The following is a 12,445-nucleotide window of genomic DNA, read 5'->3' on the forward strand; positions in this document are numbered from 1 at the left end:
CTTCATTATAACAACTTCTTGAATACTTTGCTCAGCGTACAGATGGACATAATCCTTGAAATAAAAGTGGGCGTTTAGCTGTGGAAAAAAGTATGTGGTCTATATTTTCTCACCTCACTTTTCAGAGTGTCGGTACAGACTCACAGCACCCCACACAAGAAAGAGTGGAACCGCCTTATAGTGTTTCTTGTCTATGCTTTTTTTAAAAGAAAAAACCCAAAAACCAAAACAAAACAAAAAACCAAATCAACCAACAGCACCACCTTTTTTACTGTAACTTGAATGGAAGGTTACAGGCCAGAATGGTTTCCCATTTACCTAACATACACATTTTATGACATTGATCACAATCCTCACATTAAAACTGCACTCTGCTCACTTCCTGCTTGTGACTATTTCCAATTATCCTTTTATTCTTTTCCTTTCTAACTTTTAAGCTTTAACTCTGGACAAACGCTGCCCTCTGAATCTTGTATGGCTGCCTGCTCTAAGCAGTGAGTATTTCCTTGGTGCTTACAGTATAGGCCTATCCACTGTTGGGCTGAAGGTTGTGCCAGTGTGGCGAGCTCAGTTCCAGGCTCACAGGGCGACTAGAGACCACCGTCTTAGGGCCTCTCTCAGTCTCCGCCAGACCAGTAAGCTGGCTGGCCAGACAGTTCTGAGTTTGGTCTACATTTACCTTGCCTTCTATCCAGGACTCTCTATCATGGTATCTTTTAGAGGGGGCAGCAGTGGTAGTTCTAGCCAGCTCCACCTCATTCTTCTTATGTCAGCGTGGTGGAGGCTGAGGTGTGAGAGGTTTATTAGTATGTAAACCAATTAAAACTGTGGTTGTTGTTGTTATGTACCATTGAGTTGGAACCGACTCATAGATGACCCTCGTGTGGGCTTTTAGAAGCTATAAATTGCCCATCTTTCTCCTAAGGAGCAGTTGGTGGATTCGAACAGTGTGCATTTCGGTTAGCAGCACGACCTCTTACCACTAAGCCACTAGAGCCTCATAATTCAAAAGAGGCTCTTCAGTAATGAATTATTATTACTGTATGAGCATAAAGAGTTGAGGGACCTTGTCTGGCTGGCTGTGTCAGCATGCTAAGTGTCCTTGACTCCTGCATGCTTAGTGTCCTTTGTTGAGTTTAAAGCTGACTTCTGGTTTATGCAATAGGCTCTTGAAGAATTAAAAAAAAAGTCAGATATTCCTCAAGGATAAGAGACTTTGCTATATTTTCAAATAAGGGTTCACTCAAGAGAATTCATTCAAGAAGCAAAATTATATGTGGGTGTGTATGTTGCTTCTAAGGAGCCCTGGTGGCACAGTGAGTTGTGTGTGTACCATTAACCCAAAGGCCAGTGTTCAAATCCACCAGATGGTTCAAGTGTATCAGAGATTGTGAGGATGGCACAAGATAAGACGGGGTTCAGTCTGTTGTTCATAGGGTCTCTATGAATCATAGCTGACTTGACGACAACTAACAACAGCAGCAATATGTTAAAAAAAAGGGGAGGGAGAAAGTGAGAAAGACAATCATCCCAACAAAAATCACACAAAGTAGAGTTAAACTGCTAATGAACTAAATTTCTAATACGAAGATTTTAATGACTTTGAGAGTCTAAACTGAAGTATTCCATTTCATCTTTAAGACTGGCATCGTTAAAAACAGCAAAGATGATTTCAAGACTTGAAATTGGTAGTACAGTATATGAGGTAATCTCCTCAAATTAAAAGACCAAGACCTCTTGTTTGCACACTACGTTAATGGAGAGGCTCAGGGGTGACAGAACCCAGCCATCCTCCCCTGCATTCTCATTCACTCAGGACAGGACTTGCTGGGCTCACTGGTGGTCAGAGTCACATTTGGAGATCATGTAAGAGTTCCCTGTTGGTGGCTCTCTACCTCTCAGTATTTTCAACCGGCTCATCTCTAATTTCTTCCCCATGAGTTGGAGAACATGAGCCTATAACAGAATTGATACAGTCTAGCTGTGCAGGCCATGCTGGTACCTGCTGGTTGGAGTCATCAAACTTGGGAAAAAAAAATGACTCTTTTCTGGAAGAAGCTGAGGCCCTACCACTGAGACAAATGGGCTCTCCAGCTCCCACATTCCAGGGGCAGCTACTGCTTTTGGATGGGAGCACCATCAAATAGGTTGTAGCCAGAGAGGGAAAAGATAAAATTAAAGACATTAATATGCTGGAAGGAATGAGGGGACAGATTCCTTAAGATATGGTTCCTCAGATGTGGCCACTTAAGAAAGGACAACCCACTTTTTCCCTTGTCCCCTATTGTTGTATGTGCCACTGAGTCAAAGATGATGTATAGCTGACCCTCCAGAAGGTTTTCAGAGACTGTTAATCACCCTGGAGAAGACTGCCCATCCTTCTCTCCTATTATCCTTCAGCCAGAGGCAGGCAGGCTCCAATCCCCTTAGCACCGCACACTCTCTAATTTTTCCTGACTCCTCACTGAGCCTTTGCCAAGCCAAAGGCACCTCACTCTTTCTGTATCTCTGAGAAGAAAATAATTGAAAATAAAAACAAACAGTACTAGAAAGAGAGCCAAATTAAATATAGGACACTGCTCCCTATGACTAAATTGTTAATTTATTCCATTTTATGGTTTATGGATATTTATGAACTAAAAATGACAGCACACATCAGGACATTAGTTCAAAAGAAATATGTCAAGATATGTATCCCTCCTCACACATTACATATACACAGATACATACATACACACACACTTTCAGGGCATTAAAAGTACACACCTTCTTATTACCAGCCACGCTGAGGCAGTGTTTGTTACCAAGACATACATACGTAGGTATTTATGGTGTAGTTGGGAACTGCAGATGTTTTATTTATAAAGTGGCCAACTCATTGCAGCATTAAAACATGTATTTAAACGATAATCTGTTTTCTGAAATTCTAGTCTTTTAATGGCAAAGCTATTTGGTCATAAGCATAATAATGAACAAGGTAAATAGATCTCCATCTCTAGAACTGGTTCCAGGTTTTCTCAAATGTAAATAACTGCAACAATTTCCCAACCACTGAAGAGACCCTCAAGAGAAAAAACCCCCATCACAAACAAACGGAAAAATACCACCCCAATCCCAAACAAACAAAAAACCCAACAAAGTTATTCCTGGTTTATTCCAGACATAAAGCCTGTGCAATTTATAAATTATGGAGGTTTTTAGGGATGGGCTTAACGTGAAACTACCCTCTGAGGGCAACATAAAAGAAAAAAATACTTTTTTTGTAAAGCAGGTCTGATAAAAAAAGGAAACATAGTTCTTTTCTATATTTGGGGATGGATTCTGTACTTTTTGGAAGTTTGAGTGGTTGCGAATGTTTATTAAGATGGAATGCAAAAGAGGAAAACCATTCAACTGCTGTCAAATGCATATTGTTTAAAGACGTGAAAGAAAATCGATGAGAATTTGCTCTGACTGTGGAAATCTAAAGATAGGGAATGGTACATAAGACATTAGAAGGAGTAGACGATTATTATTTACTAATGTTCCATCCTAGTCATTCTAACAGCTTGCGCATTGTCAAATCAACAATCTGCACTAAATAAATGACCATTTGGGAATTGTTAGGGAGCGTCTCTGTTCCTCTCCCTGCTTGGCTAAAAACTGTCATTTGCAATCAAAGAAAGCTGCCCTGGAGCGGAGAACACAGCACCAGCAGCCTTGCAGTTGTCTCTTTCTGAGGAAAGACCAAAGATTCACATTAACTTGATCTTTTTGCAGCCAATATAATTTCATTCTACATAAATCCAAGAGGTCTCCACACCGCCCTCGGAATTTCCTGTAGGACTGCATAAAACAACTTAAACACCTTACCAATGCTCTGAATTCTGAAATGCTGTAATAGCAAATGAACCCAAGAAGTAATCTAGGCCATGACCCTTGAGTGAAAGGGTTCTGAAATATGTTTCAAAATAGTGGAGCATATAAAAACAAATAGTATTTGAGGATGTGAGCGTCACAAATACTAACACAAATGAAGTAAATGATGTCGCCTTTCCAAGATCTGTGGATGAATTAAATTTCATTCTGATCCTTTGAGCAGAACTTTAAGTATAGATACATAATTGAAGACTTCTAATGTAACTAAAATTTTACTTACCATTAACTCCTCAGGCGCTGGTCTTTCTTTTGGTTGTTTTCGCATGCTATGGGAGAAAAAAAACAACAACCACCACTAACTCTTGTTATTTATATAATTTGAAAAAAATGCCATAATTTACACCATTGATACCTGCCCCTGAATATGAAAATGCTTTGGCCAAAGCATAACCATATATCCTTCTCTTTAATTTTGATCCTTAATTAATCACAATTATGAGATATTATGAATCAGAAACACAATTTTTTTTAGTTACTTTGTAATACAGAAAAAAAGAATTTATATTTAAATTTATTCTAATCCTACTTTGGAAACGAATGTGGAATAAAAGCCACTCAACAATATTCTCTTTCTGACTCAATTATCTATTTATTTTGAACTTAAAATACTGAGAATGTGCTTTTTAAATGTTTTTTTATCCCCCAATTGGGAAAAGGCAGTAAGAAACACAAATGTCATGTCAAATGAGAAAGCATTTCTTTCTTTCATTATTATTTAGCACGACAAGCACTATATAATAGAGGTCAGCAATCTAGATAATGCCACATTACAAGTGGGTTATTATTACATAGTATCTCAACTTTCATTTATGTTGTTTAGGGTACAAGTTGATGACTCATTAAACGGCTGCGGAAACGCCAAGTCTGTTTAAGCTGCTTAGAGAATCATATTCCTCATGCAAAGTATTTCTTGTCTCCTGAGCAAGAGGTTTAAAGAGGAGCAATAGAATGTAATGTAGTAGTTAGTTACACGGGAAAGCAGCCACACACGGAACTGAGGTGACTTTTGGTAGCTGCCTCTTGATAGCTGCATTTGTGGTCAACTCGGACTAACTGGGGGGAAAGTCATGAAGAGACACGGCTGCCTCTCTCACTTGGAAGAGCTAAACCACACAGATGCTTTTTCTTTATAAAAGGCAACCATCTCAAACAGGCAAGAGGAAAAACCTGCGTATAATCTCTGCATTTGCTGACAGTATTTTTTTTAATAGAGAGAGTTAATGATCATTTGGTAAACAAGAACCATAGTTATGAACCATTAATGATATTGAGGACATTTGCCTTCCCTATAAATAACCATATGCACCTCTCAAATACTGCAACCATTAGCAAGGAATTCAAGCTGTCTCGCCGGTGGAGTTGGTAACAGTCCTAATCTGACATTCCCAAGTAGCTGTATCTCTTGGGAAAACAAGGCTATTATCCATTATCATTTCTGTTTCAGTTTGACATCTGTGGAGATTTCAACACAGGTTATCCCTCCCTCTGTCTCCATAAAACTTTTATATAACAGCTGATTAATTTTTTGGACAGGATGAGGCAAAGGCTTATTAGTTTTGTGTTTTGTTGTTGTTTTTTTAATTTTATCTGCCCAGAACTGGCACCACTTCCAGGATGCTTTCAGACCACACAGAGAGGTAACTCTGGTGGTCCCACCACGCCAGGCATGTACCATCCTCCAGCCAGTGAGGACCAAATCAGGCAGTACGGGAATCTCGCAGTCCATTTCTGCATTTCAAATGGTGGGTTCCCATGAAGTGTTTCTGAGTGGTTTTTTAGGGATTCTATGTCAAGGAAATTAAGAAAGATTAACACACAACACCTAGGGTAATGATTCTAAAATTGTTATTATTAAAAATGCTCAGAAGTCTAGTGTTTAACTTACATGTCTACTTTTTTTACAATGTGGCATGCTTTGGAGATGAAATGTCATTGGGGTAAAAAATAGTTTTCAAAAGCACCAGAATATTATATAAGTATTTTAAGTAAATAGAAACAATGTTATAAAATTTTAAAAGTCAGGGTGAAAATCTCTTTGCCACACATTTTTCTGTGGAATATAAACTGTATGAGACACTTTTATTAAGAGGTAACATATTGCACTTAGTCAAAAAGGTGATAAAGCTTGACATTTATATTAAGGAATATTTCTTGGTTTCACTTCAGTGTAATCATCAGATGGATCATGGGGGGCGGGGAGGGGATGTGGACAGTGTACAACCCGAGCGTGAGCAGGGGATCCTCCGTGACTTCACCACACCACTCAGAATAAAGGGTTTCTTTTGTCAGGGTCTGCCTGTCCTTCTCCCACCAGGGACATGACTCAGAGGAGTGATGAAATGAGAAATTTTGTCAAGGTGGAAATGAGAAGTAAAGGCAATTCTAAAGGAGCTCTCAAATTTCTGATCAGTTTCCAACTGGTTCTGTCTCCTTGTGGTGGGGGTGTCATTCTAATGCTTCTTCCAATTTCCTCTCTTCTCACTTTGGGACAATTTTCTCTCTGTGCTGGGGTGAGGGAGAGGGCAGAGGAGGGCAGCAGAGCAAGTGGACCTTCTAAGGCCACATGAGTCCTACAGAGGTGAAAGAAATAATATAAGACAGACTCATTCTGCTGGGAGGATAGAGGCAGAAGGCTGGAAAAGAACACTTGGCCAGAAAAATGCCTGTTTCCTCAGGTGTAAAACGACAAGGAACTGTCGGGAGACTCTCAGGGTCCCTCTGGAGTGAAATCTTTGGGTTCCAATCAGTTCTAAGAATTAAAATGAGCTTAATGGAACCATGTTGTCACAGTCATTTAAACACCAAAACTCATTGATATGGCCCCCCCAATACTGCATTTACAATATAACCAAAGATATAAGTTATTTACTGAAAATACAATGAATTAATAAACTAGGCTGCTTCCACTATGTGACAGACAGTTTTATGGGCAACTTGAGATTACATTAATAAAAATAAGCTTCACACATCAGTATAACAGAGGCTATAGAATTGTATATACCTTAGAAACCACACCAAAATATCTACCCAAAACAAAAGGCTAGCTGCACACTATTTGTGCTTAAGAAGTACCCCGAATTGTGGCAGTTTATTAAAACAGGAAAAAGCTTCTGAAGTACATTTATGATCCTTTGTGTAAATAACGGTTACATAATTTAAACAATTTCTTCAGCTTTGCTGCCCCATCTGCCCAAGGCCCCAAAGTCCCTCCCGTCTCCAAAAGGAAGCAGGGAGAGCCATAAGGTCTCACGGAGCCTCCGAGTGAGTTAATGGCATGTATCATTTACATTGAGGGCATGGCATGTTTGCAAACGGGCTCACCACTGAGTGATGAAATGTACAAATGGCTCAGAGAACTCTCCAACCGGAAGGACGGGCGAATCCTGGGAAGGAGGAAAAACAAGTCACCAAAAGTCGCAACAATTCCTTTTCTTTTTTTATATTCTACCCCTCCCACCTCCCATCCCCCCACACAGCAAGGGAGCAGCATTGACATGAATATAAAGCAAGAATTTGCCACCACAAGGAGAGGAAAATAAGGCCTCATCCAATTAAAAAGACTGTCTATCTACACCCTCCTTCACATGTTTGTGTAAAAATGCCAAATTTAAAGCCACACACATTTTACAATGGTGAGAAACAGAGAGGGAGGGGAGGTGAAAGAAGGACAATGATAGCCACAGGGTAGGAGAGAAGGTAGGGAAAGTGTAAATGAGAAATTAATGATTATTTAAGTAACACACAAATGGTCTTGTAATTAACAAAGAGCTGTGAAATTATTCTTGTGTTGACCTTTGTTTCTTATACTGGATTTGCTATTTATTTACACTTTCTTTTTTATTTACATTTATTTGTATATTCAAATCCTCTTAACTGCTTGCTCCTAACTGAATCATTTGGGTCCATTCCTGCCCTCCCACCTCCCTCTCCCCCCCTTTAATAAAAAGTCTTCTACAGGGGAAGTTGTCTCCTGAAAATAAATTTCAACTCCTGTTTGCTAGTCTAGGCATCTTTAACATCCTCATGAAAGCAGGTGAACCAAGGATGCAATGAGAAAGTCCTGCCTGGAGTACCAACCAGAACAGGGGAGGGGGCGGTAGGGGCAACTCCAGAGAGCAGAGCCACGTGGCGAAACGTGACAGCCACCACCCTACACACGGAGCAGACCCCATTACTGTTTGCAGAGGAAGGCTTTAAGAATTTAGGAGTTTTTCCAAGAATGACAGAGAGCGCCACTGTGTTTATAGTGTAACAGCTCAGGATGTAATGAAATTACACTGCAGAGTACTTTAACAGTCATCTCATTAGACCTACAGTTGGAACAAGAGAGCCACATAAAGTAGGCAGCTGCAAATGACTCCATTCTCATCTATTCTCATTTGCTATTAAAAATACCTTTCGGCGGCTTTTTTCCTTCCTGACATCCCTACACAAAGTGCCCTGCAAAGTATGATACATGCACCTATTTAAATTAACAAAGGAATGACTTATTTTAATCTCACTGTGCTTTGGAGTGCTTTGGCCATTTGGATGAGCAATATATCATTACATACAACCTTCCAGCGCTGCAGGCAAGAAACTGAGAGCATGCAGCATTTGGTGGGAGCCAAACAATTTCTCTAGCACACAACTGTGTCAAATGCATGCATGTATTCATTATTGAGAATACGAGGAAATAGCTTTGATGTAGTGGAAAAAAGAAGATGATAAAAGCACCTCTGCAATATGTGTGTCATTATCAATGGTGGCAGATAGATACAATTGCACAGCCTCCTATGTGATTAGTAAATATACATATAATTGCTGTGGCCAATTATCAGAAAAATGAGATCGGTAATTACAAGACAGAAAATTAACTAGAACTCTTATTAAGGCTTTGTTTCCAATTCAAACAATTGGAAACTGCTGGAAAATACAATGAAATCAAAAGGAACTAAGGGGGTCAAAGCAGGCAAACCCCAAAGCAACAAAAACAGTAAAACACATCCTGGAAAGGTTAAAAAAAAAGGGGGGGTACTATGAACATATGCTTACTTCTTTTTGTATATCTATCTTAATTTACATGAGAAAAAGGTCAGTAATTTTAAACTTGAAAGTCTCATCAGGAAAGAGAGGGTTCCAAAAAGAAAGGGAAATGAGAGTAAAAGAAAAGCTTGCCAAGTTCAAAGGATTATACGGAGGCGGCACACAGAGGGCACATGAAAAACGGGGGGCTGAGGAACAAGTCCACTCAAAAGAAACAAGGCAGGCAGGAACATGACAAGTCCTCAATAAAGGTACTATAAAATGGTCACAGAAGTCCCATCGGTTTGAAGAGCAAAAATAAAACATGATATCAATTTCAGCTCCTGCCTGTTTTAGGGAAGCCATATATATCACCAAGTCCACACGATTCTACAAGGCCCTGTTCACGAGATGACATTTTACTGTGTCAAAAAACATTAATAAAAAGATAGTTCCGAGTCTGCGATGTAAAAATGATAGCCGCAGATCAGTTAGAAAGGTTCTCTAAGTTGGTCTTTCCTAGGAGGGGGGTGGTGCCAGAAATCTCTGAGCAGGAGACATTTTAAAATGCAAGGTTTAGGAAAATTGACCAAACAACAGTAACTACAAACAAAACCCCAAACAAACAAAACACAACACACAAAACCAAACCAACCTCAAACCCTCTAGTCTCAATCTCACTGTGGCTGGACACTGACCGAAATGGGAATTATTCTGGACTGAATTTTTCAGAGGTTTTGGTCTAAACTGTGATGCTAATGTGGAGACCTCATTTTAAAGTCTGATACCAAGAGTAAATTAATGAATTATAGACCAAGCAACTTGATGAAGATGTCACTTTAACACGGATGAGAAATAAAATGAGAAAATGTGACATCTATGCATGGGTAGTTAATTTTATTTAAGAGCTGATATTGTAGTCTGTTAAGTTCCTCATAATATAAACTAAGGAACACTGGGTGGTACCCATGAATAATTTATTTCGCTTTTGAAAACGCCAGCCCAAGTCAACTCTGCAGAACCACAGAGTGGATTCCCTTCTCCGTGGTGCCTGGAAGGAATTACTCATCAAAAATGCAGGGGGCAGGCTGGGGGAATTCCCGTCTCAGATGCCTAATACCAGAGCTTCCTTTTCCTTCTAAAATCCACGTCTTTTGCACACCTTACAGAGGAATTTTCTGAGACAGAGAACAACGACTAGTTGTGGGCTCCTGGATGTCACACAAACTAGACAGAGGGTGAAGGAGCACCCTGTGAGCCTCCAACTCTGAAAATGTAGGAAGACTGCAAACGCCTCAGCGGAAAGCAAATGAACGTATCTGACAACCTTCACTGCCTCGGAGGATTTTAAAGTATATTATTCAAGCAAATGAAACTAGTAATGCTGATGAAGATGTAAAGAGAAAGAAAATTCAACTTCTGAGAACTTGCCTATTTTATTACTGAATTAAAATTTGTGAAGAGGAGGGAGGAAGGCACATGGAAAACCTGCAGTTGAGTTTTGTCCCAGATTAACCAGTTTATTGGGAGGGAGAGAACCCAGTCGTCATGAGGTTCCAAGCAGACAGAAATACAAGGGGTCCAGAGAACGGAGTTAAACAGCTGCTGCTTAGCCCAAATGTCCTCTGTGGAACACAGTATACAGCTCCATGAAGATGAAGAAAATCTATTTGCAAAATATAGGTGTGGACTGTGGAAGCCGTTTCACCAATAACTCACAGGAGGGGTTGAGCCTGGTTTCAAATTGTTAATAAAAGTCACTCTCTTTAAAACCCTGGGTGTCATACTTCACCCTAAGGGCTTTTTTGTTTTTGTTTTTGGCGATGCTTTTCCCATCACAGAGAGATGAAATGAAATAGTGGACACAACCTTAACCAAAAGCCTTAACCTGAGATTCCAGTCCCACATCAACTTTAGGGCCCATTCAAGGCACGCAGTGCTGGATCTTGTCATCAAACTAGCAACCATTATATAAAAACAGCTGCCATAAAGCACTCCGGTAAGCAATTCTGGTCATCAAGGAGGACAGTCTCCAGGCCTCAGAGGTTTCAGTAACTACCTGGTCAGCCCCTTTTGCTCAACAACTGGAACACGAGTGGCTGGCATGGTGGAGAACAGCAAAGGACATCAGGGGAGACAAAGTTTGAGTGATGCCTTTGCCTGTGAATAATGATCAGTTCAGGAAGGTCAACCCATTACAACAGAAGCTGTTTAATTATTAATTATGCACAATCTATGAGCAAAAGGACCAGTTCAGAATGTTTAATGTATGCTAACTTCAACTGGACTCTCTGGGTATTTTTGCTATTAGCACTTGTCAGCAAGGTGCTCAGGCATTAAAAAAAAAAGCAAGGAGCAGAAAACCTTGTGTGTGTGAATGTGTGTGCACGTGTACCTGCCCACTTGAAGAGGTGGGAAAGGGCAGGAGGGAGGAGGCCCATGGCCCCAACCATGGCTGCTGCTCGTTCATGTACAGGGTAAGTTTGCCAATAAGGGCAGTTTGTGAGCGGGAGAGCATGTGAGTAAGCTGGGTGTTCCAAATACAGAAAAGTATTTAAGTGAGAAAAATGCTTTTCAAATGGCTTATTTTAAAAGGGGCCCATTCTTTTAAAAGCATATTGTTTTTCTGGTTAAAGCCAAATTATTTCTCGGCTTTGAAAAGATCCACATCATTAATATTTCTTTACACATACACTAGCTTATGTAAAACCAGTGAAACAAAATAAGGTATGACTGTCTCCTATTAGCAATGCCAATTTTATTGCTTGTGACCTTATACTATAGTTATGAGATGTCACCTCTAGAGCATACTGGGTGGAGGGCATATAAGATCTCTCTGCATAATTTCTTACAACTGCATTTGAGTCTACAATTATGTTAAAATAGATTTTTTTTTTTTTTAGAAAAGGAAGGGACTACCTAAAATAACTCACAAGAGACCCGATGTGATGTGCAGTAGAACTCTAATTTATAGAAGGGGAAAAACCCCATCCCCAAGAAAAATTTAGGGATCTTAGTCTGATGATGTACTTTCTGCCTGTAATTCATAACTAAAGATGACAGTGGGATGTGATAACGATGTATCAATTCAGATACAAAACAAAAGGTCAACAAAAGGGAAGACCCTCAATGAGCTGGACTGACACACTGGGAAGATCAACAGGCTCAAACATGTCAGTGACGGTGAGGCTGTGTGGGAGCAGGCCACGCTTCACTCTGTTGTACATTGGGATGCTATGAATTGGAATTGACTTGAAGGTATGCTAACAATCAAAGAAATAAAATCTACATGAAAACGATAGTATTTATTTGTTCACTCAATCAAGGATTTTCGTGAGCCCCTACCATGAGCAGCCTGGCATATTGGGATAATGGATACTTGATATATAACTTCAAAGAACTTGTGTATTATTTAGAAGGGTAAGATGTGAACCTCATATAAAAAACCCTGCATGAGATGGAGGGAATAGCCAAGAATGAGTGCCAAGGCAGGGCGCTCAGGATGTGTGTATGAGCACCGGGG

At 39.9% G+C, this 12,445-nt stretch overlaps 1 protein-coding gene across 2 annotated transcripts in view; it reads right to left on the bottom strand.

Moving 5' to 3' along the window:
- Positions 1-12,445, bottom strand: part of MAP2K5 (mitogen-activated protein kinase kinase 5) — a 393,759-nt gene that overhangs the window by 39,369 nt on the left and 341,945 nt on the right. For both annotated transcript variants that reach the window (XM_006886624.1, XM_006886625.1), the window contains 2 exons: positions 7,240-7,301; positions 4,139-4,184 (listed from right to left, as the gene is read on the bottom strand). In XM_006886624.1, coding sequence (XP_006886686.1) covers positions 4,139-4,184; positions 7,240-7,301 — 108 coding nt within the window. The remainder of the gene's footprint in view (positions 1-4,138; positions 4,185-7,239; positions 7,302-12,445) is intronic.

Source organism: Elephantulus edwardii, unplaced genomic scaffold (assembly GCF_000299155.1).
Source record: "Elephantulus edwardii isolate Elephantulus edwardi_28Jun2011 unplaced genomic scaffold, EleEdw1.0 scaffold00050, whole genome shotgun sequence".
Lineage (NCBI taxonomy): Eukaryota > Metazoa > Chordata > Mammalia > Macroscelidea > Macroscelididae > Elephantulus > Elephantulus edwardii.